Below are 21,734 nucleotides of genomic sequence, written 5' to 3'. Positions count from 1 at the left end.
TTTTAGGATTTTTGCATCAATGTTCATAAGGGAAATTGGTATGTAGTTTTGTTTTTGTAGTGTCTTTTTCTGTCTTTAGTATCAAGATAACGTTGGCCTTGTACAGGGAGTCAGGAGCAGTTCTCTTTGTTTCTGTCATACAAAGGACAATGTAGAGAATTAGTATATAATATAATATCCTCCTTAAATATATTATATATAATATCCTCCTTAAATATGTGATAGAATCTACCAGGAAACCCATTTGGGTTCTTCATTTTTTTGGAAAAGTTTGAGAAGGATTGATATTCTGTCTTAAATGTTTGATAGAATTCACTAGTAAAATCATCAGGTGCAGGGCTTTGTTTTGTTGGGAGATTTTATTTACTTTTTATTCTCCTTTGTCTCTTAGAACCTTTCTTGGTTTAAGTTTATTTTGTCTGATGTTAATATAACCATCCTGTTCTCTTTTGGTTCCTGTTTGTACAAAATAACCTTTTCTGTCCTTTTACTTTCAACCTATTTGTGTCTTTGGGTGTAAAGTGAGCTTCTCATAGCCAGCATATGGTTGGATCATGTGTTTTTATCCATTCTGCTGTTCTTTTTGATTGGAGAGATTCATTTACATTTGAAGTAATTACTGATAAGGAGTCACATGCTTTTTTCATTTTGCTGTATGTTTTCTATATGCCTTACAGCTTTTTTTTTTTTTTTGTCCCTGATCTCCTGCATTATTGTATTCTCTTGTGTTCAGTTGATATTTTATAGTGAAATGTTCAAATTCCTTTCTCATTTCTCTTTGTGTATATTCTATAGCTGTTTTCTTTGTGGTTATGTTAGCGATTACATTTAGCATCCAGCATTATAACACTCTGGCTTGAATTTATACCAGCTTAACTTTAATCACATATAAAAGCTCTTGTTCCTGGGGCACCTGGGTGGCTCAGTCGGTTAAGCGTCCCGACTTTGGCTCAGGTCATGATCTCGCAGTCCGTGAGATCGAGCCCCACATTGGGCTCTGTGCTGACAGCTCAGAGCCTGGAGCCTGCTTCAGATTCTGTGTCTCCCTCTCTCTCTGACCCTCCCCCGTTCATGCTCTCTCTCTCTCTCTCTCTCTCTCTGTCTCAAAAATAAGTAAATGTTAAAAAAAAATTTTTAAAGCTCTGTTCCTTTATAGCTCTGTCCCTACTCCTTTTGGTTTTTGGTGTCACAAGTACATTTTTATACCTGTGTGCCTCAAAACAAACTAATGATTGGGGTTTTTTAATTTTTATTTATTTTTTAACTTTTTTGTTTTTTTAATTTTTTTTTTTAACGTTTATTTATTTTTGAGACAGAGAGAGACAGAGCATGAACGGGGGAGGGTCAGAGAGAGGGAGACACAGAATCTGAAACAGGCTCCAGGCTCTGAGCTGTCAGCACAGAGCCCAATGCGGGGCTCGAACTCACGGACCGCGAGATCATGACCTGAGCCGAAGTCGGCCGCTCAATCAACTGAGCCACCCAGGTGCCCCATCATTTATTTATTTTTGAGAGACAGAGCACAAGTGGGGGAGGGGCAGAGAGAGAGGGAGACACAGAATCCGAAGCAGACTCCAGGCTCTGAGCTGTTAGCATAGAGCCTGATGTGGGGCTTGAATCCAGGAACCATGAGATCATGACCTGAGCCGAAGTCAGACTCTCAACAGACTGAGGCGCCCAGGCGCCAATTTTTATTTTTATTTTATTTTTTAATTTTTGTACCCCTAAGTTTTAATTTTTAATTTTTATTTTAGAGAGAGAGAGAGCATGTGTGAGCTGGGGGAGAAGGTTAGAAGGAGAGGGAGAGAGAAAGAGAAGGGAAGGGAAAGAAAATCTCAAGCAGGCTCTGCCTGATGCGGGGCTCAATCCCACGACCCTGGGATCATGACCTGAGACAAAATCAAGAGTCGGATGCTCAACTGACTGAGCCACCCAGGCACCTCCTAATGATTTTTTTTTAAATCCATTAATCTCTGAAGTTATATAGAAAAAATGTGGAATTACAAACTAAAGCTAACAATAACACTAACTTTTAAACTGACAATTTTTTTAAAAAATGTCTCTTATTATGTATTTATTTAAAGTTTACATATTTTTTAGCAGGAGCGAGAGCATGCACGTGCATGAGCTGGGGAGGGGTAGAGAGAGAATTCCAAGCAGGATCTGTGCCGTCAGAGCTGAACCCAACATGGGGCTCAATCTCATGAACTGAACTGTGAGATCATGACCTGAAATCAAGAGTTGGACACTTAACCAACTGACCCACTCAGGCGCCCCATAAAAAACATGTATTTTTTAAATCGTGATGAAAGCACAATGTGGAGTTGCAAAGCACTATTACAATAGAACAAACGTTTTTAGAAATTCAAGTATAATTAACGTACAGTGTTCTATCAGTTTCGGGTGTACAAAATGGTAGACTAGCTTTTATTATATTATGCATGCACTTACCTTTACTGAGATCTTTATTTTGCCACATGACTTTGAGTTACTGTCTAGTGACCTTTTATTTCACTCTGTAGCACTCCCTGGAGCATTTCTTGCAGTGCAGGTGTAGTGGTCACAAACTCCTTTAGCTTTTATTTATCTGGGACTATGTTAATTTCTTCCCCACTCTTAAATGACAGTTTTGCTTCATATTGAGTTGACAGATTTTGAGTTGACAGATATTCTTTTAGCGCTTGAATATATTGATGCAGTGTCCTCTGGTCTCCAAACTTTATGACGGGAAATCTGTTGGTGATGTTTTCGAGGGTACTTGTATGTGACAAGTCATTTCTCTCTGCTTTCAAGATTCTCTGTTAGTGCTCTGTTAGTATAGTGTTGATTATAATATGTTTTGGTATGTGTCTCTTTGAGTTCATCATATTTGGGGTTTGTTGAGTTTCTTGGATGTTTATATTCATGTCTTTCATCAATTCTGGGACGTTTTCAGTCATTATGTCCTCAAATAGTCTCTCAGCCGCCACCGTTTCCTCTTCTGGGACTCCCACAATGCATATGTTGGTATGCTTGCTGGTGTCCCAGGGGTGTCAGTCTGTATTCACCTTTTTCAATCTTTTTTTCCTCAGTTGTCATCATTTCCATTTATTTTGAGAGTGTGCAAGGAGGGGAGGGGCAGAGAGAGAGAACCCCAAGCAGGCTCCTTGCTGACAGCAGAGAGCCTGATGCAGGACTCGAACTCACAAACAGTAAAATCATAACCTGAGCTGAAATCAAGAGTCAGATGCTTGAATGACTGAGCCCCCCCAGACGCCCCTTATTTGTTCTTGTTTTTTAATTGTTGTATGCTATCTCTGTGCTGAGGATCTGCTTAAGATGTAAACTTCAGGTCTTCTCAGATCTTTTCTTAGCCTGCACCTTTGCCTGGGCACATGTAATTTCCTCTAATTTCTTCTGTGTATGCAGTTGTCTTTGAATGTTCTAGTTTTTAATTTCTCCCCAGAAAGAAAACAGAGAAAAATGCTGTGGTAGAAAAAAAGGTCACCAGCCCTTTAAATCTCCTGCAGGTCACTTGAGCCAGAGGGGGAGGGGCTATGACAGTGGTCTCCCACCTGTTTGCACCTTCCAGATCAGAAGCAGCGGTGGGAGCACAGACCCCCCCCCCCACACCCCACCCCCATTTGTGGGATAGTCCTATGCCCACCATGGCTCCCACACGTTGTGTGTAAGCTGCTCCATGAGTAGGTGCACACCAGCCTGCCGAGGGGCTGGGGCTGGGAGACGGGTGGCTGCTGCCATGCTGAGAGCTGCAGTTTCCTCTCCAAGCCTCCCCCTGGAAGTTGCAAGCCTCGGACAGACTCCAGAGTTAGAGCAGACAAGGTGCTGCCGGTGCCGTTGGTGCCCAGGTGGGAGACAGGTTCCTGGGGCTTCCTGCTCGGCCACCTTCCCAGAGTCCTTGCAGCATTCACTTTGCAGGCAGAGTTCTCAGCTTTGGTTCTGTTTTTCATGGAATTAAAAAAGCTTGAAATCTCAAGAGTTGGAAGGACCCGAGGGCTTCATCATGGAGGCTCATTCTTAATTGCTCAGACAGCTTCGAAATTGGCTGATAAATACTTGACTCTGTAATTCAATTATTTTACTTTATACATGTTCTTTTCTACATGCAGAATAAAGAAAAACTACTGGAAGATTGTCAGCTGCAGAAAGTTGGTCTCATAAGTCAGGTGAAAGAACTTCAAGAAAAGTTGAACCGTCTGGTGCATTCTGTGAACTTCCAGAACAGTGAGACAGAGGATTTCAAATTTCAGCAGCCATTGGCATCTTCACATGCTTTAGAAAATAATTTGAGTGACAGTTCCAGTAATGGTGAAGAAACTGACAAATTGCCTTTTGTTGATGCATTTCATGTTGATAAAACCACGCGTGATCTAATTGACCTTAGTGGAAATCAGGATTCATTGGTAAGAAATGAAATGCCAAATGTTCCCATGGAAGATAGGGTTGATTTGCAGGATGGATCACTTTGTTTACAAGTGAGCCTGCACAGTGGCTCCCATGACCTAACCCATACCCAGGAGCCCGGTCCCGTGAAGAACGCACTCAGGGCAATGGACCTGTCTTCCTGGAGCTCACCTGAGGTTGTCAGGAAGGACTCGACCCTTGAGCCTGCACCCAGCCTGCCCTTGACGCCCTGCTCAGATGCCCTGAGCTTGGATGCCTCTGCGCAGGACAGGACAAGTGCCTCACTTCAGGCTGACGAGTTGGACCTGCTTTGGTACCTGGGCGGGTCAGCGGCAGGAAAGGCCTCCAGGTGGGCAGAGTCTCCATTGGTTGTAGACAGGGCTCCCTCCACTGACCACCATGTGCAGCGGACGGCCGTGGTAAGTGTTCATCCCTGGGTGGTGCCCCGGTTCAGCGTCTGTGGGATGCCCAGGGCCCCAGCGTGTTCCCATGGGAATGTATTTGCAGGGCCCACAGTATCATAGCTGCGGCCATTGTTGGTTCATCTCCTGACAGGGCCTGTGGGCCAGGTGTAGGTTCGCACCCGACAATCCCCTGGTCAGCTTTCCGCAGCGCCAACCACAGTCCATTGTAATGTGAATAATTAGGACTTCGGTTATTCTTACAAACACGTGCCATGCATCAGTCCTACTCAGACACTCCCACCAGACCTGCGCACAGTCACCAGTGTGGACTCGAGAAGTACAGTCGTAAACCCGTCTTCCTGTGTAGTTTTTGTTCAGGTTCTTTGGCTGGAATCTGTTTCCTGGATTTATTTTGAGTTGTAGTTCATATTTAATAGATTTTACATATAATACTAATTTATTTCAAAAACAGTTATTTTTGAGATAAATCGTATCTTCTTACGTAGTAATTTTGAGATTTTGTATATCCTGGATTAGATACAGTAAAAACCAACTAACAGAGGACTTTGTTATTTGAGATACACGTATATTACCATACACACTACCATAAAAATTACCTTTAATCTGAAATATTTGCTGTTGACTTCTTTAAAATAATCCTAGAGAACTGTGGCTGGGTTTGTTTAAATTCTTTAAAGCCCGTGATTTCATAAGGTCCACAAGTGTGAAACATGTGTTGGGTTCTATATGGGTAAATGATAAATTCAGACCTTAGAAAGTTTCCCTCTGACCCGTTCAGTTCTGTGATGTATTAAGTTACTATTTGACGACCGTTTAAAACCTGCCTATTTGAACAGGAGAAAGATGTTGAAGATTTTATTGTAACATCTCTTGATGCTCAAGAAAAGCCCAGATCCTCTCCTGTTGGGTTCGAAGGAAAAAACAGCAGAAGTGATAATGGTGAGTCAGTCTTTTTAACTCTAAGGTTTTAGGGGACAGAACAGCATGGAGGCCCCCAGCTTGGCGTTCGCCACGCTTGCCATGCACACTGGCTGTGCCCGTCTGCGTCTCTGTCCTCTGTGCTCAGTGGCACCTGAAGGCCTGATGTTGCGCTACTCTGGAAAGCTTGGTTGTGCACTTCGTGGAGTGCGGTCCTTGCACTCAACACCCAGACATCCTCACTGGCGCCCTGCACGGGAGGGAGGCTGTGCCGTGTGGGCCCCGAGAGGAGACCCTCACGTTTCCGGCGGTTCCTGCATCTGCCTCTGGATGTTTGTAGCGGGGTCGTCGGCATGGGGGTCCTTGAGAGCGCGCACGGTGACGCCGTGCTCTTCCTGGGGCATCAGGGCAGACGGTGCGCGGCGCCAGCGTGGACCCCTTGGCAGCGGTGTCTGCCAGATTTTATTCTGGGTTTTCCTTTTAGATTGCTCGGTGTCAGGGAGCAGGGATGTACTCGGAGACTGTGTCTGTGGTCTCTTGTTTCTCAGACTCGGACACACCAGTGTTAGCCTCCAGTAATGATTGTTGCCTGCGTCATCGTTAGGATAGTTGCCAATCATGACCTTCTAACCTTGTAATTTTTTCTATAATTGTTGGCTTTTTATAAGTCCATCGCTTCAGGAGATGTTTCAGCATTTTTAAAAAAAGTCATCATTGGCTTAATTCAGTGCCTTTTAAAACTAGACCGTAGTGAAGTACAGTTCATGGACGCTGCAGCCTGTGCAGAATAGGGCCAGCAACGTTTTAATTTCAGTTTTGAGTTATTCCATGGAGTAAGTGCCCGGAGTGGTTCTGCACAGTGCCTTCCAGCCTCCCCACTCCGAACCACTGTTCCCTGGGGATGCCCACGTTCAGCTTCCAGAAATTTGTTCTGACACAGATTTCTAAGTCACATTTGCTGGTTACAGAACATGTTGAAACTTCTGGCTGCCAACTTCTTCTGCTTTCCTTCCTTGTTTTTCTAAGGTGGCCCCGTTGTCCCGCTCCGTCCCCTCACCACAGAGCATGTGTGTTCTGAGCACCCCTGTCAGATTCCCGCAGACCTTCTGGGGCCAAGGGTCCTCTCCCAGACAGCTGGTTTCCTTTCTCCTTGCTTCTTCCTGTTCTCCATCACGGGTCCTGCCCATGCTGTCTGTAGGCATGGGCATGCACTGCCCACATGACCTTCACCTGACCTTCATGTGCTGTCTCTGCTTGCCTGGTCAGACCCCACGTCCCTCCTTGGTGGTCCTAGTTTTGACAAAGTGTGTTCTCTAGAAGCATTTGCAGAAAAAGCATGTGTGAGATGGGTTTTCTGAGAATGTCTGCACCTTCTTGATGTTTGTTGATAGTTTGGGCTTGGTGCAGACTCATGGGTGACAAGTCATGTTCCTTCAGACTCCTGAGTGCCTGCCTGCCTGCCTGCCATCCAGACCCTGATGTCACCCAGCACCACGGTGGTCCCTTGCCGCCAAGCACCTGGGCGCAGCGCTGCCGGCTTACCGGGAACAAGTCCTTCTGCCCTGAGTGCGTCTTCCTTCTTCCTGGGATGTGGGTCACTTCCTTGTGGCTCTCATCTTGCCATACTTCCTGTTAATCACTGGACTCATTTTCTTATTTTCTCATTTTTTCTGTTTCCACTTCTTTGTACTTACGTTCTTGTTAAAGAGCTTTGTGAGAATTTATCCCTTAATCTTCACATCAAATGCTCCCATTTCTGCTGTGTCTTAATTTCCAAGAGTTGTTCTTTCTCATCCTCTTTTCCTTTCTCTTGAAACTTCCTTTCCTTGTTTACGAATAATATTTTCTCTCTTACTTCTCTGAAGATCTTCTGGGTTTTCTGAAGTTTTCTTCTGTTTGCTGCCTTTTTTGTATTTCCTCCAGCTCTTTGAGTCTCTGCTTCGCGTTGTTTTGTGTGTCTGAGTGTTCCTTGGCGTGTCTGAGGCCTTCGGCTTCGTAGCAGGGCATTCGTCAGCAACTCACTGGAAGCTCTGTGCTCAGAGGGGCCTTGCTGGGGACACTGAGCCCCTCATGCCCACCCGAGCTTGGCGCCAGTCGGAGAAGCAGTTGTGAGGACTGACCCTGCTTTTCTTAGGATGCCCCCCTCCGCTTTCCAGGTCTCCGTGGACTGGCGGCGGGCTGCAGGCTCAGGGACCTACCGCATGCTGTTGAGCGGTGTCCCATTCCTTTCTGAGGCGCCTCCCATCAGGAGCTCCTGGTGTCTCAGATGCTAGACTGTTGAGGGCTCTCCGGTTTAGGGTGGCTGCTCTCAGGGCTGGTCTCCACCCACCCCATCAGGCGTGTTCACTTTTTCCTGGCCAGACGCTTGCTGCTCGTCCCGCAGCCTGCACGGGGGCCTCGGGCTGGCGTCTTCCATGTCTGCACAGCCGCCTCCGGGTGTGCTGGGCGGGCCCTGCAGGTGCTTGCCGTGTGAGCCCTGCGGGCTCTGTCCTGTCTTCGGGGAATAAGGAGACATACTTCTGCACAAGAGTAAACATGAACCAAGGTACCACGAAGGGTTTTATGTTGGAGTCACAGGTGTTAACAGGGTAAACGTGAAAACTTTTTCTTCATCTGTGTGGTTGTGTAGTCTTAGGTGTTTATAAACATGTTTTTGCCGTCTTTGGTGGTTTGTTGATGTCGTCTTCAGGGCCGGGGCCTCATGTGGCACCATGAAGCAGGGGTCTGGCCACATCTCTGGCACTTGCAGGGTGTCCCCCAGTACACTGCCAGAGAGTTGGAGTGTAGACCCTGACTTTGTGCTGTGTTTTTAGGTGATGGCTCGGGGTTTGGAGACATGCTGAGCCAAGGTTCGGGAAGACTCGATGCCCCCACAGCAAGTCCTGTGGTGCTGCGTCCCGCCTCTGGAAGGTTCCGACAGCCGCTGGAAGCCATGAAGGAGAAGGAAGTCCATCCGAAACAAGTGAAGGTAAGGGCTGGCGGGAGCAGGGTGCGCGGTGTCGATGGGCCTCCGTGTGCGGCCGCCGTGATTGCCCTGTGGGTGCCACGTCAGGGTGCGTGCGTCACACCACAGGGCCAGCTGCGTGGGGTCTCGCTGTGCTCTAACGTTTTTCCACAGGGGGAGAGGCTGCTGGCGTGGGGAGCTTGGGATCAGGTATCCCAGGCGAGAGCCCAGCATGGCAGGTGGGGGGGTGGGGCGGTAGGGGAGGGCTGTGGGAGCTTCGGGCGCTGGGGTCCCGAGAGCAGGACCAGCTCTTCCTGCACCTGCTGCGGCACAGCGCACAGGGGACTTTCAGGGGTGGCTGTTGTGGTGAATCACAAAAGGCAAAAAGTAAGGTTAATCTTCCTGAATTGAGTTCAGGTATCACAGTGCATGACCCTCTGGGGAGAAGTGGTTGTAAGTTTTGTTTGGTTTTGGAGATTGACCTTTAGCCTTTCCTAAAACAACTGGGGCCTGTGCTCGTGACTGGGCCGCCCTCCACCAGGTGCCTGCCTGGGACCGAGCAGCGGAGCAGGGACCGCATGACCCACTCTGCTGACACAGGGCTGCGGGGCCACATTGGAGAGCCCAGCCCACTCTCTGCTGTGGGAGCTGCTGCTCGGGAGGGGTTGTCTCTGTGTCCTCAGGGCCTAGACCATTCTGCCTTCTGCTCTCCGCTCTTTTCTGTGTGTCCCTGAAGTTGACACTTGAGAAGAAAGGTTATCTGCACCCGTGTAGCAGTGCGGGCAGTTTTGATGGGCAGCCTGAGCTCTGACTCAGCTGGCTTGAACGGCACACAACATTTATCACTGGACCATACTGGGAGTTGGCTCCTGGTGCGCTGGCTCCAAGTGTATACTTAGAGAGGCCACCAGCGTCCCCGCACTCGCTCATTCCTTCCCTGTGCCACCAACAGGAAGCCTGTGGCACTTCTAGGGTCAGGCAAAGCATGGGCCCAGTGCTTCCTTTGAGGCTGTTTTCCAGGAATATCCCTCCCGTCCCCTGCCCTCACCCCCCGTCTTTCATTGGCAGACCTGGTCACACGGCCACCAAGACCAGCCGTCCTCAGCCCCGTTGACGAGCTGGGCTCATACCCACTGCTGACAGGGAGTCATTGTGTGAACCACCTGCCGCAGCCCCGCTCGCCCACTGCTGCTGGTCCCCAGGTCACGGAGCTGGGCCCTTGGTGACCTCTCACAGCCAAACTCCACAGAGCTAAAGCTCCTTGTGCCCTGGGGTCAGAGCCTGGTTCTCACCAGAGGAGGGAGGAGAGAAGCCACACTCAGCTTGCTGCAGCTGAACTGGGAGCAGAATTTAAAAACACTTTTTCTAGTTTTAATTGATATGTGACACTGTGTAAGCTTCAGGTATACAGTGTGTTGGTTTAATACACACGTTGTTTACACAGTGATCCCACAGTAAGATTGGTTAACGCCTCCATCACCCAGAACTTTTAATAAGTTTTCTTTTCTCTCACCAGTTCAATGAATCATTTTTCGTCAAAACCACTGGCATAGACTTGGCTGAATAAGCAAACCAATACAATGTCACTGTTGTGTTTTATTCACATGGTGAAAACATTCCTGTTACATTGCTATTACAATGCCATCAAAAGAAAATGATTTTGATGTTAAGTAAAATCTCCAAAATTGTGTGCATCTTGCTCCTTTAAGAATTGAAATTGGAGAGGCATCTGGGTGGCTCAATCAGTTAAGTGTCCGATTCGTGATTTTGGCTCAGGTCATGATCCCAGCCCCGTGTTGGGCGGGCTCCATGCTGAGTGTTGAGCCTGCTTGGGATTTCTCTCTCTCTCTCTCTCTCTCTCTCTCTCTCTCTCTCTGTCTTTCTCTCTGTCTCTCTCCACCTCCCCTGCTCATACTCTCTCTCTCTCAAAAATTTTTTTGATATGGGAGTATGTTTTTTGGCTGTTTTTTTAAATTTCCTTTTTGCATTCCTTAATTTTCTACATGACATAGAATGTTAAAGATATGTTCTATTAGTGTTTCCAATCCAGGCAGTCTCATGTTAGAGGAGTTTGTAATTTTTAAGGAATAAACGTGGTTCTGATGACAATTCTACGTACTTAGGCTTTGAGGTTTAACACTAGGTGATTGAAAAAGGAAAACCAGAAAGAAGCCCAGTACTTGCCCTGGAGCCCTTTTGCGAAGCAACCGAGGTTGCCTGCAGGGGGCTGCGTGGATGCTGGGAAGTTAGCCTGCAGTTCTCTGTTCGCTTCAGTCGGAACCGGCGACTTCAGTATTCCTGATGTCTGGGTATTTTCTGGGAGGTTTCTCAGGTCACTCTGGTTTAAGTTGCCACCTGTGTTTCTGGAGCGTGAAGCCACACTGCTCACCGTGAGGGACGACTGCGCCAAGAGTCAAGTCGTCTGAGAGCTGGCCCCATGAGGCAGAGTGGTGCCCGCAGGGGCTGAGTCTCAGGACCGCGGTGTGGTCACGGCTCTGGGGGCCCTGAAGCTGGGGATACTGGTGGGGGGGGTCCCTGAGTTTGGGCTCCTCAGGAGCCCTGCTGGAAGCAGCTATGAATGGGGGCGAGTGATTGGCCTGTGGCACACTGAGCATCAGCTGGAGCAGACAGGGACACCCGAGTGACAGGCTGACGTGGGAGGTCACGAGAAGGGTGGGCTGGTCACAGCAATGCAGGTCCCTGAACAGAATGCCAGTCCTGAGGACAGGGTTCTGGAACCTCCTCGGACCCAGTGGTTATATCTGTGGTACCCAAGGTCCAAACCGATTGCAGACCCCAGGCCCCAGCCAGCATCGGGCCCGGGGGGTCCTGTGACATCACTGAAGGGATGCGGTGGCCTCACGGGAAGCTTTGCTCTCGGAAAGGTGCGGGCAGAGTACCTCCCTCGCCACTGGTGCTCTTTCTGCGTTTATCAGGAGAGCGTTGAAAAGGTGGCAAGTGACAGTCATCTGCAGCCACGTCAGCCCTCCCTGTCTCTGCAAGCAGAGGATGAGGGTGGATGGGTGGATGCAGGAGGTCGTAGACCTCCAGCCGCACCCACGGGGGTCGCCATCTGGGTCGCTAGACCTGGCGTCTAACAAACGGAAGGTTTTTTAAAGTAAAAGTGTTTCTAGGGTTATTAAAGAGAATTGTCTTTAAGGTAAGCATAACGTGGAGTTTGGGTGTTTTGTACTTTTGTGTTAGTATTTTACTTTTTTGGTCCCATCATTAAAATCCTAGCAAAACCTATTTCTGGTTAAATAGTTGTACTCTGTTATAGCTTCCCGTTGCTACTTTCATACTTCCCTGTTTGAGACATCTATTCCCATCTATTCTCCAGAGTTTAGGCCTAACATGCCCCTTGAGTGAATCTTTGCACGTGGAGTGAGGACCGTCATGGTCACTTTGGACACCGTGTTGCCCCCAACCTGGGGGCAGCTCTGGGGAGGCCCCACCATGAGCCCCACCCAGCATTAGTCAAGGGATGGCAGGGGTGGCATCCACTGTGCAGACCCTGGTGGGGCATCCTTGGAGTAGCTTAAGCAGAAATTGTCCTTCAAACCGGTTTTCTAGCAGTCTCTGAAGGTTATGGGGGAGGAAAGTTTGAAAATCTCACAGAACAGCAGAATCTGCTCTTTGATACAAGCCATGGGGGTGCTATGTGGGTGGCTCTAGTGAGCGTTCGTGAGTGGTGGGCAGGGTGCTGAATGCATGATTAGCTTCAAGCTTCTTTTCCCTCTTTCTGAAATGCATGTCCCGTTGCAGGCTTTGCTGCAGATGGTGTGTGATGAGAGCCACCACATACTGGCCTTGTCCGAGTACCGTGGGCCGCCCAGCGCCCTGAGCAAGGGCGAGCCAAGTGCCTCCCTCGAGCGATTCCCAAGGGAAGGCCCTGGCCTGTTGGAGGCAATCCCGGCCCTGAGGAGGCATCCGAGCCCCACACTCCTAAAGGGAGAGAAGGTATGGTGGCATTCTGCCTGAAAGAAAATAGGCTGTGGGCATGGAGCACTTTGAGTGAGTTGCTTGGCCAAATGAGTGGAATAAAGGGAACAACAGGGTCGTCAGTGGACACAGGGGCCGTGCTGGCTAGTCACCTTCTCAGTCATGTTTGCCAGCACATTCCAGCCCTGTAAGGGCAAGAGAGGCCATGGGAGGATGTGTGGCGGGGCTCAGTGGGAGGAGGACATGGGGCCGGGCCTGAGCCCACAGGGTCTCAGTGCCCACTTTGCAACCAAGGACCCGGGGTGGCACAGAGCGAGAGCCAGGTGCTGAACCCTGGCCAAGGCCACAGGGGGCGGAGGGAGCGGTGGGCAAGAGGGCAGTGCCAGGCCCAGGCCTACAGTGGGGTCGGGAGCGGCCAGTCAGCGGGCACCCGCCCCAGGGCCTGGCAGAGCAGCGGTGGGGAAGAAGGTTTGCCTGCCAACGTTTTCTCAGTCTTACTTGCTGTCTCCTTCAGCACCTTCTTCGTTCACGATGGCGGGCTTGGCTTTTCGTGCCCTGGTCTGGTTGTGGTCTTCTGTTGGGTGGTGTGCTTCAGCCTGCAGGGTGCATTTATGGAAACACCGAACTGTTCGCTCCAATATTTTAGGAGTTTCCTGACATGTGCCTCGACTGGAGAGGAGAGTTTCTACAGATCGTTCAGGAGGCGTTTGGAAAAGAACGGGAGATGCTGAGGGCCGAGTTGCAGCCCCGGCCCTGCGGCTCTGACCCCGGGGACCACAGCTCCCTGTTGCAGAGGCTAGAGAAGGTGGTCCAGGAGCAGGTGAGCACGTGCCTCGATTTAGTGCCCAGAGCCACTGACGGTGAATTTTGGTCCCTGTGTTTCCCCTGACCTTGGAGTGTGGTAGTGACTGAGGAGGAAGTCCTGTCTGTGTGCAAATAGAATCTATTCTGGAAATATCCTGCCTTTCCTTGAAAACAGAGTGGTGCTAAGTGGTCTGGCCCAGGCTGTGCGTGGGAGCCCGGCACTGTGAGGGCCCTGGGGGCCCTGCTTCCCCAAGGTCCCTTGTAGGAGAGGGCACTAGAGTCCAGATGCAGGGTCTGTGGCAGGTCAGAGCAGCCTCTGGCACAGACCAGGGTGCAAGTGAGGCCTGAAGGTCCCCAGGGGCCACCTTTGTCCTGTGAATTTGTTCTTGCTCGGTCCCCAAGCTTGTGCCCATGAAGCTGGAAGCAAGAATTTGTGGACGGTGGGCTGTTTGTGCCTGGAGATGCCGGCCTGGCCCAGCCTCCCCCGCCCTTGGGACGTGCTCCCTGCTCCCCCGTCCAGGGGGTGCTCCTCCACGTGGCCATGTCTGTGACCCTGCTCTCCCTCCTTTGCCACCCCGGCTCCGGGGATACCTGCAGGAAAAGTCCTTGGAGCACCTTCGCTTGTCAGACCGGAGCAGCCTGCTGTCCGAGATCCAGGCTCTGCGCGCCCAGCTGCGGATGACTCACCTGCAGAACCAGGAGAAGCTGCAGCAGCTGTGTGCGGCGCTGACCAGCGCGGAGGCCCGCGGGAGCCGGCAGGAGCACCAGCTGCGCAGGCAGGGTGAGCACCGCCCCTCCCGCTGCCCAGCACTGGGGCTGGTCTGTCCGGGTCCCTGGGCATGGGGACCACCGGCCTCGGCATTTCTTAGTTCACAGAACTCCTGGAGAAGCGACTCTGTGGCGCCGCCCAGGCAGCGGGGGGTCTGTATTGGTGTGAGCGCTGGGCACCAGCAGGACCGTGTCTGGGAGTCCCTGGGGCTTGCACCAGGTCTAAGCAGCCTGTTGTACGCGTTTATGTTAATTTAGGTTCCTTGGGACTTTCTTACAGATATTCACATCATCTCTGGATAAAAAGCATTTTGTTTTCTCCTTTCCATCTGCCACCTCCTCCTGCTGATTGCTCCGGTTAGGCCGTCGCGTGCCACCGTGGCAGGCGTCCGGCCATGGGAGAGGTGTTCCGCCTCACACCCTCACACAGGCTGCCAGCAGTGGTCTCTGCACATGCTCTTCATCCACCTGCACAGCCCCTTCTCTTCCTAGTGCTGGGTGCTGAATGATGGGCCAGGCCTTGCAATGCTTTGTGTTTGGGCCATGTTGCATTACCTCGTGAGCATTTCTGGGCCGGACTTCCTGGTATTTTGCATCTAAATGCATGAGGGCTACTGGTGTGTAGCTTCCAGTCTTTGAGTTCTGGTGTGGGAGTAGTGCCAGCCTCATGGAGGATTGACCATCTCTTCCCCTTCCTTTTTCCCCGGGAGACTGTAGAGAACCAGGGTTATTTCTTTGCTAAGTCTTGGGAGAGTTCTCTGGGGAAGCTGCTAGGGTCGAGTCAGTCTCTGTTGGGAAGCACGAAGTGTTGGAGTGATGGGTGAGGTGGCGATTTAGGACGACTGTGGAGACGGTCACACCTGGTCTTCGCGCACGTCCATCTCGGCTCAGTCCTCACTCCTGCCTCCAGGAGACCCCGGACCTGAACAGCTGGCCCTGGGGAGCCACGTCCCATCCTCTGGTCTGCACGGCCACTCTGCCTGCACGACTCTAGGTGCCCCGAGGCCTGGAGGGAGTGAGCCTCCGGTGTCCTGGCCATCGGCCTGGAAAACTCATTTTCCCTGAGAGTGAATACATCTCCCTCTCCGTACCGGTTTGTCTTCAGTTTGTGAAATCATTTGTACAGCTCACCCGGGATTCACGAGTAATGGTATCTTATGTCCCCTAACGTCTTTCTCAGTTGAGTTATTGGCCTACAAGGTTGAGCAGGAAAAACGTATAGCAAGTGACGTACAGAAAACGCTGAATGAAGAGCAAGAGAAAGCCAGCAGCGTTCGGAAGCTCCTGGTGGTAGAGCAGACCGTCGTCAGAGACTTAAGATCTGAGCTCCGCGAGTGTAAACAGGACAACGAGAGGCTGCTGGCATCCCTCAGCGAGGCGCAGAAGGAGGTCCTCCAGCTGAGGTGGGGGCCCTAACCCTCCTCCCACACAGCACCTCCTGGCTCCCCGGTTCTGTCCGCACTTTTGTCGAGGAACGCGGCGTGTGCGCGTGTTGTGATAGGTGCCCGGGGTCTGTCGACGGCCCAGGCGCCGCAGCCTGGTGTGTCACTGCCTCTCCTGCACAGGTCTGTGCTGGACAGCAAGGAGAGCAACCTGAAGGCCGCGCTGCAGGAGCTGGAGAGCGAGCGCGGGAAGGAGCGCGCCCTGCAGAGCCGGCTGGAGGAGGAGCAGCTGCAGCACCTGCAGAGGGAGGGCCAGAGCTCCAAGACCCTGGAGGTGCCTGGGCGCGGGGCTGGCAGGTGGGGGGGTTGGTGGGGGGCGGTGGGGCTGGCGGGTGGGAGCGCAGCTCCTCACAGGGCCCAGCGCCCCGTCTCCCTGTGGTCACGTGCCTGGTGGCAGGGTGTAACAGCAGTGGAGCAGGCCCGCGTCTGCGGTACAGCAGCGTCTTCGTGGTGACAGACGGGTGCTCGCAACTCCCACTGTCTGGCCGCACGGAGCACAGCCTCAGAAGTGCGTGTCAGGCTGCCTAAATGGCAGTGACCCGGCTTCTCTGTGCAGTGGAGGTTGCGTGTGTGAATTGGCATGCTGTTTGGCGTCTCTGATGGCCACGGGTCTGGCAGGTGCTCTGTGTTCCTCAGTCCCAGGGCTGGGCAAAAGCGTCTTTCACCCACCCGGGGACTGCGGCTTGGCGAAAACATCGTGTGTCCGAGTGTCCAGGGTGTTGTGGTTCTAGGGAAGGTGGGCATTTACTGAACCCTGCTTCAGGAAAGTACTTCATCCCTGAATAAAAACGGCAAAGTAACAGAAGAATTGTTACATGGTTTTCTTGTACCTGTGGGATAAAAAAGCGTAATTGCTGGGTTGAATAATACGAACAGAAATTGGGGCAGGAAGATGGTTTTGACACTTCTCTTGATTTGCTTTTTCCCATCTCTTCCCTGATACAGGAGCTAAGACTCTCTTTGGAGAAGCAGCACGCTCAGAGTAATAGACTGTGCGTTGCACTGAAGCACGAGCAGACGGCAAAGGACAACCTTCAGAAGGAGCTGCGGATCGAGGCCTCGCGCTGTGAGGCACTGCTGGCGCGGGAGCGGAGCCAGCTGTCCGAGCTGCGGCGCAGCCTGGAGGCCGAGAAGGACCGGTCGCTGGAGCTGGCCACGGCCCTGCGCCACGAGCGCCTCCTGACGGAGCAGCTGAGCGGCCGAGCACAGGAGGCCCCGGCGCATCGCGCTCTGCTGAGGAAGCTGAAGGAAGAGAAGTCCCGCGTGGCGGAGCTGCAGGCGAGGCTGGAGCAGGTGCAGCGGCAGCTGGTGGCCGACGTGCAGAAGCAGCGTGCGGAGATGGAGAGGGAGAAGGAGGTAAGGGGCGCGCAGGCCTCCGCTGTGGAGCCCGCCCAGGCTCAGGAGCCAACAGAGGGGGAGAGTTCCTCACAGCAGCAGGCAGGATTAAAGCGCTCACAGGCGAGGCTGGCTGCACGGGAAGGACACAAGGACGCAAGGAGGAGAGCAGAGACGAGGCCCGGCCGGGCCGACGTGGAGAAGAGGCAGGCTCGAGACAAGGAGAGACTGGTGAGAGCGCCGCCGACCGTGTCGGCACCCAGCAGCAAGCCAGGGGGCCGAGAGCGCCACACGGGGGCCTGACCCTGGGCCGCTCCTTTGTCCCGCTGGTCCGTGCGTCTGTCCCCTGCTGCCCCCTGGTTATTGCAGCTTTGTAGGTTTCCGTGTCGAGAAGCATGAGTCTCCAACCTCGCTCGTTGTCGGGGCTTGGGTGTTCGGGGACCGTAGGGTTCTGGGGCCCAGCCTTGACTCTGCAGGTCACTTTGGGGGGTGAGGCCACCTGAGCGATGTTACCTCCACGGGTTGTGAGGTTGGAAGTCTGTCCGCGCGTTCAGGTCTTTGATTTCTTTCAGCCGCGTTTTGCTGTTTTCAGATGACGAGCGTTAATGCTGTGGTTCTGTTGTTCTGAGCGTTTTATTAGGGGTTGCTGTTGTCGTAAGCGGAACTGGTTTCTTCTTTCCGTGAGCAGATGGTTCCCTGCTGGCCTAGAGCAATGCCGTTGGGCCTTGTCGATCTTGCATCTTGTGCCCTTGCGCTTGTTTGTTGTTCCCAGTCATTTGATGCGTCCTTTGGGCTTTTCCGCATATGAGATCACGTCACCTGCACGGAGATGTAGGTTTACTTCTTCCTTTCCGGTCCGGGTGCCTTTCGTCCCTCCTGCAGTGCTGAGTGGAGGTGCTGCAGCCTGTTACCCGTCTTCCACCCCCAGCTGTGACAGCTGCCCTTCATCAGAGGAGATTCTCAGGGTACCTGTTTTATTCAGACTTTTTGTGTCTTGTTTTCAGTCTTGAGAGTGAGCTGGAGTTGTGGTTTTGGTGTCTTGAAATCTATGGTTTTTGCCCTTTATTCTCTTAATGTCGTGTTTCTCGTTGGGTTTCACCGGTGGAGCCAGCCTTGCACTCGTGGGATGAATCCCACTTAACTTTGGTGTAGGGTTCTTTTTTATATCGTGCTGGATTCGGTTCGCTAGTATTTTGTTAAGGATTCTGCATTTATGTTCATGAGAGATGTTGGTCTGTACTTTTACAGTTGTGGTGTCTTTTTTTTTTTATGTTTATTTTTGAGAGAGAGACAGAGCATGAGCAAGGGAGGAGTAGAGAGAGAGGGAGACACAGAATCTGAAGCAGGCTCCAGGCTCTGAGCTGTCAGCACAGAGCCTGACATGGGACTCGAACTCATGAACCATGAGATAGATCATGACCTGAGCCAAAGGTGGACGCTTAACCAACTGAGCCACCCAGGCACCCCATAAAGTTGTGGTGTCTTTGATTTTCATATTGGGATGATTTTTGCCTCACAGGTTGAGAAGTGTTCCTTTTATTTTTTGGATAAAACGTTACTTTTAGATATATTTTATGCCAACCAGAGCCTTTATTTCTGAGAAAATTATATCCTGTGTCTTCATGTGGATTGACATATGTTTTGCCCTCTTTAAAAATCTTTTTTAGTGCTCACTTTGGCAGCACATATACTAAAAATATTTTTTAAAAACACATAAGGAAAATCAGTGGCCTGGTCTTTTCAGTGGTTAGCCTGCTGTGAAATGTTTGAGAAATGACTGTGTGTTTCTAAAATCAAAAGTCTAGATTTCTAAGTGTTACAAAGATAAATCAGACCCCCAAATGGTATAAAATTAGTTTTGGAAGTTCATGTGGGGAGTGTGATCAGTATGTTTTAACAGCTTCACTGAGATACGTGGAGTTCACCAACCTGAATTGCGTCCTTTGCAGTTTTAGTACAAACTCAGAGCTGTGGACTCGTCACCACAGCCAGCTGTAGATTGTGTTCACCACCCCGTGTTGAGCCCCATGTTGTTAGCGCTCACCCTCACTTCCTCCTCCAGCCCTGGCCACCGCGAGTCTACGGTCTGTTTGCAGATTGGCCTGTGCTGGACCTTCCTATGAAGGAACCATCCCCCGCCCCACCCCCGCCCGCGTGGCCTTTCCTTGTCTGACTCCTTTCCTGATGTTTTTGGGGCTCGTCCGCGCTGCGGTGTGTGTCAGCGGCAATATGTTTTGCTGTGGCACGTGGCCTTCGCAGTGGCGTAAGCAGCCCTTTCTGTAGTGGCTGCATTTACCGCCCAGAGTCTTGGAAACGCAGGAGTAGTTTGGAGGTGTGACAGAATGGGCGCCGTGCGGCCGGGAAGCACCCCATGTTGTTTTGTGAAGGAAGCAAGTAGAGTCAAGCCCCAGGTGGGCCTTCGTCACACAGGATCCCCAAACGTGTTCCAGAGTGTGTGTGTGTGTGTGTGTGTGTGTGTGTGTTTACTCTTTCTCCATGGGAACAGTGGCCTGTAGCCTTCGTGTGCCTCTTATGGACTTTCCCAAACTGTCTCTAAAGTTTTCAGCCAAACCCTATTATTGAATTTTGATTTTTTTTTTTTTTTAAAACGAGTGGTAACGTGATTGCTTAAAAAATGCAAAGAAAATGTTTCCTAAGTTAAATAAGTAATTGTTCTTCATGATGCATCTTGGAAAGAATTTGAAGTGATTGATGTAGCCCCTTTGGTGTTATTTTCACTGTTGATGGTTAAAATTTTTAAAAAAATAAGTTTAATTTTTTATTTTATTTATGTTATTTTTTATTTTACTTATAAACATAAACCTGTAGGTTTCTTGGTATGTTGCTTTCCTAACTTGGAAAATAGAAAAGTAACGATCCCTGTGTCCTCACGAGGCTGGAGCGTTAATCGAGCGATGCCAGGAAGAGCCTGTGGTCCGTGATGCACGGGGCGCGTCGCGGGAGGCCCCGGGCCGGGTTCTGGGCACCCGAGGTTCCCTCCCAATTCCGCGGGTATCTGTCTGCTTGTCTCCAGACACGGTGCCGCCTCCCGCCTCTCCTGGGGCCTCCTCACCCACGGAAGCTCCACCGGGCCGCCCCTGTCACGTTTATGGCCGCCCAGAGGGGTTTCCACCAGGTGACTCCCTCTGTCTCCCTGGAGGGGGCCCAGATCCCCGTGTCGGGCAGGAAGCTGGGGACTGTTCGCTTTCTCCCAGGCACCCGGCACACTCCGTGCTGAAGGGCATTTTGTAAGTGAGGCGGTTTGCACTTAGTGCAGGTGCTTGACCCTGCCCGTGTCCGTGTGTTGGCGTGTGTGCGCGCGCACGTCAAGGTCGGGTGCCAGAACTGGGGCCCGTGAAGGCTCCTCCTTGTTTCGGCATGTGGCGTCCCCTCCTCACACTGGTGACACATTTCTGACAGTTCTCAGAAATGCAGGTCGAGCCTTCACCACCGAGACCCCGTCCGTCTGAGGCAGGGGGGTTGCCCTGACTCCACGCCCCGTGTGGAGGGTGCCGGCCAGGGGCCGCCCCCTGCTGAAAGCTGGGCTTCTGCCTTCTGCTTCTGGAACGTGCGCACGAAGGGCCCGTCTGTTGTTTTGCCGTTGACAATAGCGAGAATTGGAACTGCGGCGCCAGCGTGATGAGCACAAGATCCGGCAGCTCCAGCGGACGGTTCAGGACCTGGAGGCGAAGGAGGAGGCCCGCCAGCGCCAGTGCCCGGAGTCGGCGCGGCTGCAGGAGCAGCGGCTCAGCCTGGAGAAGGTCCGGCAGCAGCTGCTCTGGGCCGCCGGGCTCCTGACCAGCTTCGTCAGCCAGACAGTGGACAGGTGAGCGCGTGGGCTCCGGCCACGCCCCCGCGAGCCCCGCCTCTTCCGTGAGGAGCGTGCACAAGGCTGGCGCCGGCGTTTGGTGTCAGGTCCCCATTTTTAAGCAACAGACGCTTGTTTCTCTCGCCACGTGTTGACACATTTGTGGGCAGCACTCTCCTGAAAGGTGTTGACAGCATGTGTTTTCTCTATTTTGATATGAGAGGAAAATCCAAGTTTCTTTTAGATCTGTTCTCCTCATGCCCTTTTACAATTGCTCACCACCCAGAGGGTCTGGACCTGATGCCAGGCCCCTCCTGCCCACTCCCACCGCGGTCGGGTGGGGCCAAGCATCCGTGCTGTGTCTGCCTTGCCCACGTCCTCAGGATCACCACTCACGTGACCAGGGTGTGTCTGCACGGTTGAGGGACTGACAGGAGTGTTGACACTATAATTAATTAAATTAATATTTGCCTTTTCCTGTATGCACAGAAACTCAGCAAATACGGTTCTCCCATCTGTAATTGGATTCGTTTATACAGCAGTATGATCTCTGAGCAGACTTGCCTGGGCTTCTCAGACTGTGCACAGGGCTGCACCACCTCAGGGCCACCACTGTCATTAGAGAGGCCCCGAGTCCCTAACTTTGTGGACAGGGCATGGCTTGAGGAAGCAGTCATAAGCAAGTCCCCCTGGGGCTGCATTGGACCCATTTGTCATCTCTCCACGCGTTCCCAGTGGCTCTGGGTAATTATCAGGTGGGATCTGGGTGAACCCTCTAAGTGTCTGTTTATTTTCACAGGACAATTGGCGACTGGACGTCATCAAATGAGAAAGCAGTGACGTCCTTACTGCACACGTTAGAGGAGCTCAAGTCTGAGCTGAGCGCGCCCAACTCCTCCCAGGTGAGAGGTGGGGCTGCCTTTGCGGTTCCTTGTATCCCTCCT

At 51.6% G+C, this 21,734-nt stretch overlaps 1 protein-coding gene across 6 annotated transcripts in view; it reads left to right on the top strand.

Moving 5' to 3' along the window:
• Window positions 1–21,734, top strand: part of PCNT (pericentrin) — a 133,430-nt gene that overhangs the window by 96,548 nt on the left and 15,148 nt on the right. For 5 of the 6 annotated variants that reach the window (XM_049627666.1, XM_049627664.1, XM_049627663.1 and 2 more), the window contains 11 exons: window positions 4,110–4,823; window positions 5,666–5,768; window positions 8,561–8,715; window positions 12,457–12,651; window positions 13,280–13,453; window positions 14,035–14,218; window positions 15,386–15,608; window positions 15,771–15,921; window positions 16,593–17,213; window positions 20,594–20,808; window positions 21,590–21,692. In XM_049627666.1, coding sequence (XP_049483623.1) covers window positions 4,110–4,823; window positions 5,666–5,768; window positions 8,561–8,715; window positions 12,457–12,651; window positions 13,280–13,453; window positions 14,035–14,218; window positions 15,386–15,608; window positions 15,771–15,921; window positions 16,593–17,213; window positions 20,594–20,808; window positions 21,590–21,692 — 2,838 coding nt within the window. The remainder of the gene's footprint in view (window positions 1–4,109; window positions 4,824–5,665; window positions 5,769–8,560; window positions 8,716–12,456; window positions 12,652–13,279; window positions 13,454–14,034; window positions 14,219–15,385; window positions 15,609–15,770; window positions 15,922–16,592; window positions 17,214–20,593; window positions 20,809–21,589; window positions 21,693–21,734) is intronic. The other variant, XM_049627667.1, reaches the window with a different exon arrangement.

This window comes from Panthera uncia, chromosome C2 (assembly GCF_023721935.1).
Source record: "Panthera uncia isolate 11264 chromosome C2, Puncia_PCG_1.0, whole genome shotgun sequence".
In the NCBI taxonomy this organism is placed as follows: domain Eukaryota; kingdom Metazoa; phylum Chordata; class Mammalia; order Carnivora; family Felidae; genus Panthera; species Panthera uncia.
The sequence above is the reverse complement of the archived record's forward strand: the minus strand, read 5'-3'. Positions and strand labels throughout refer to the sequence as shown.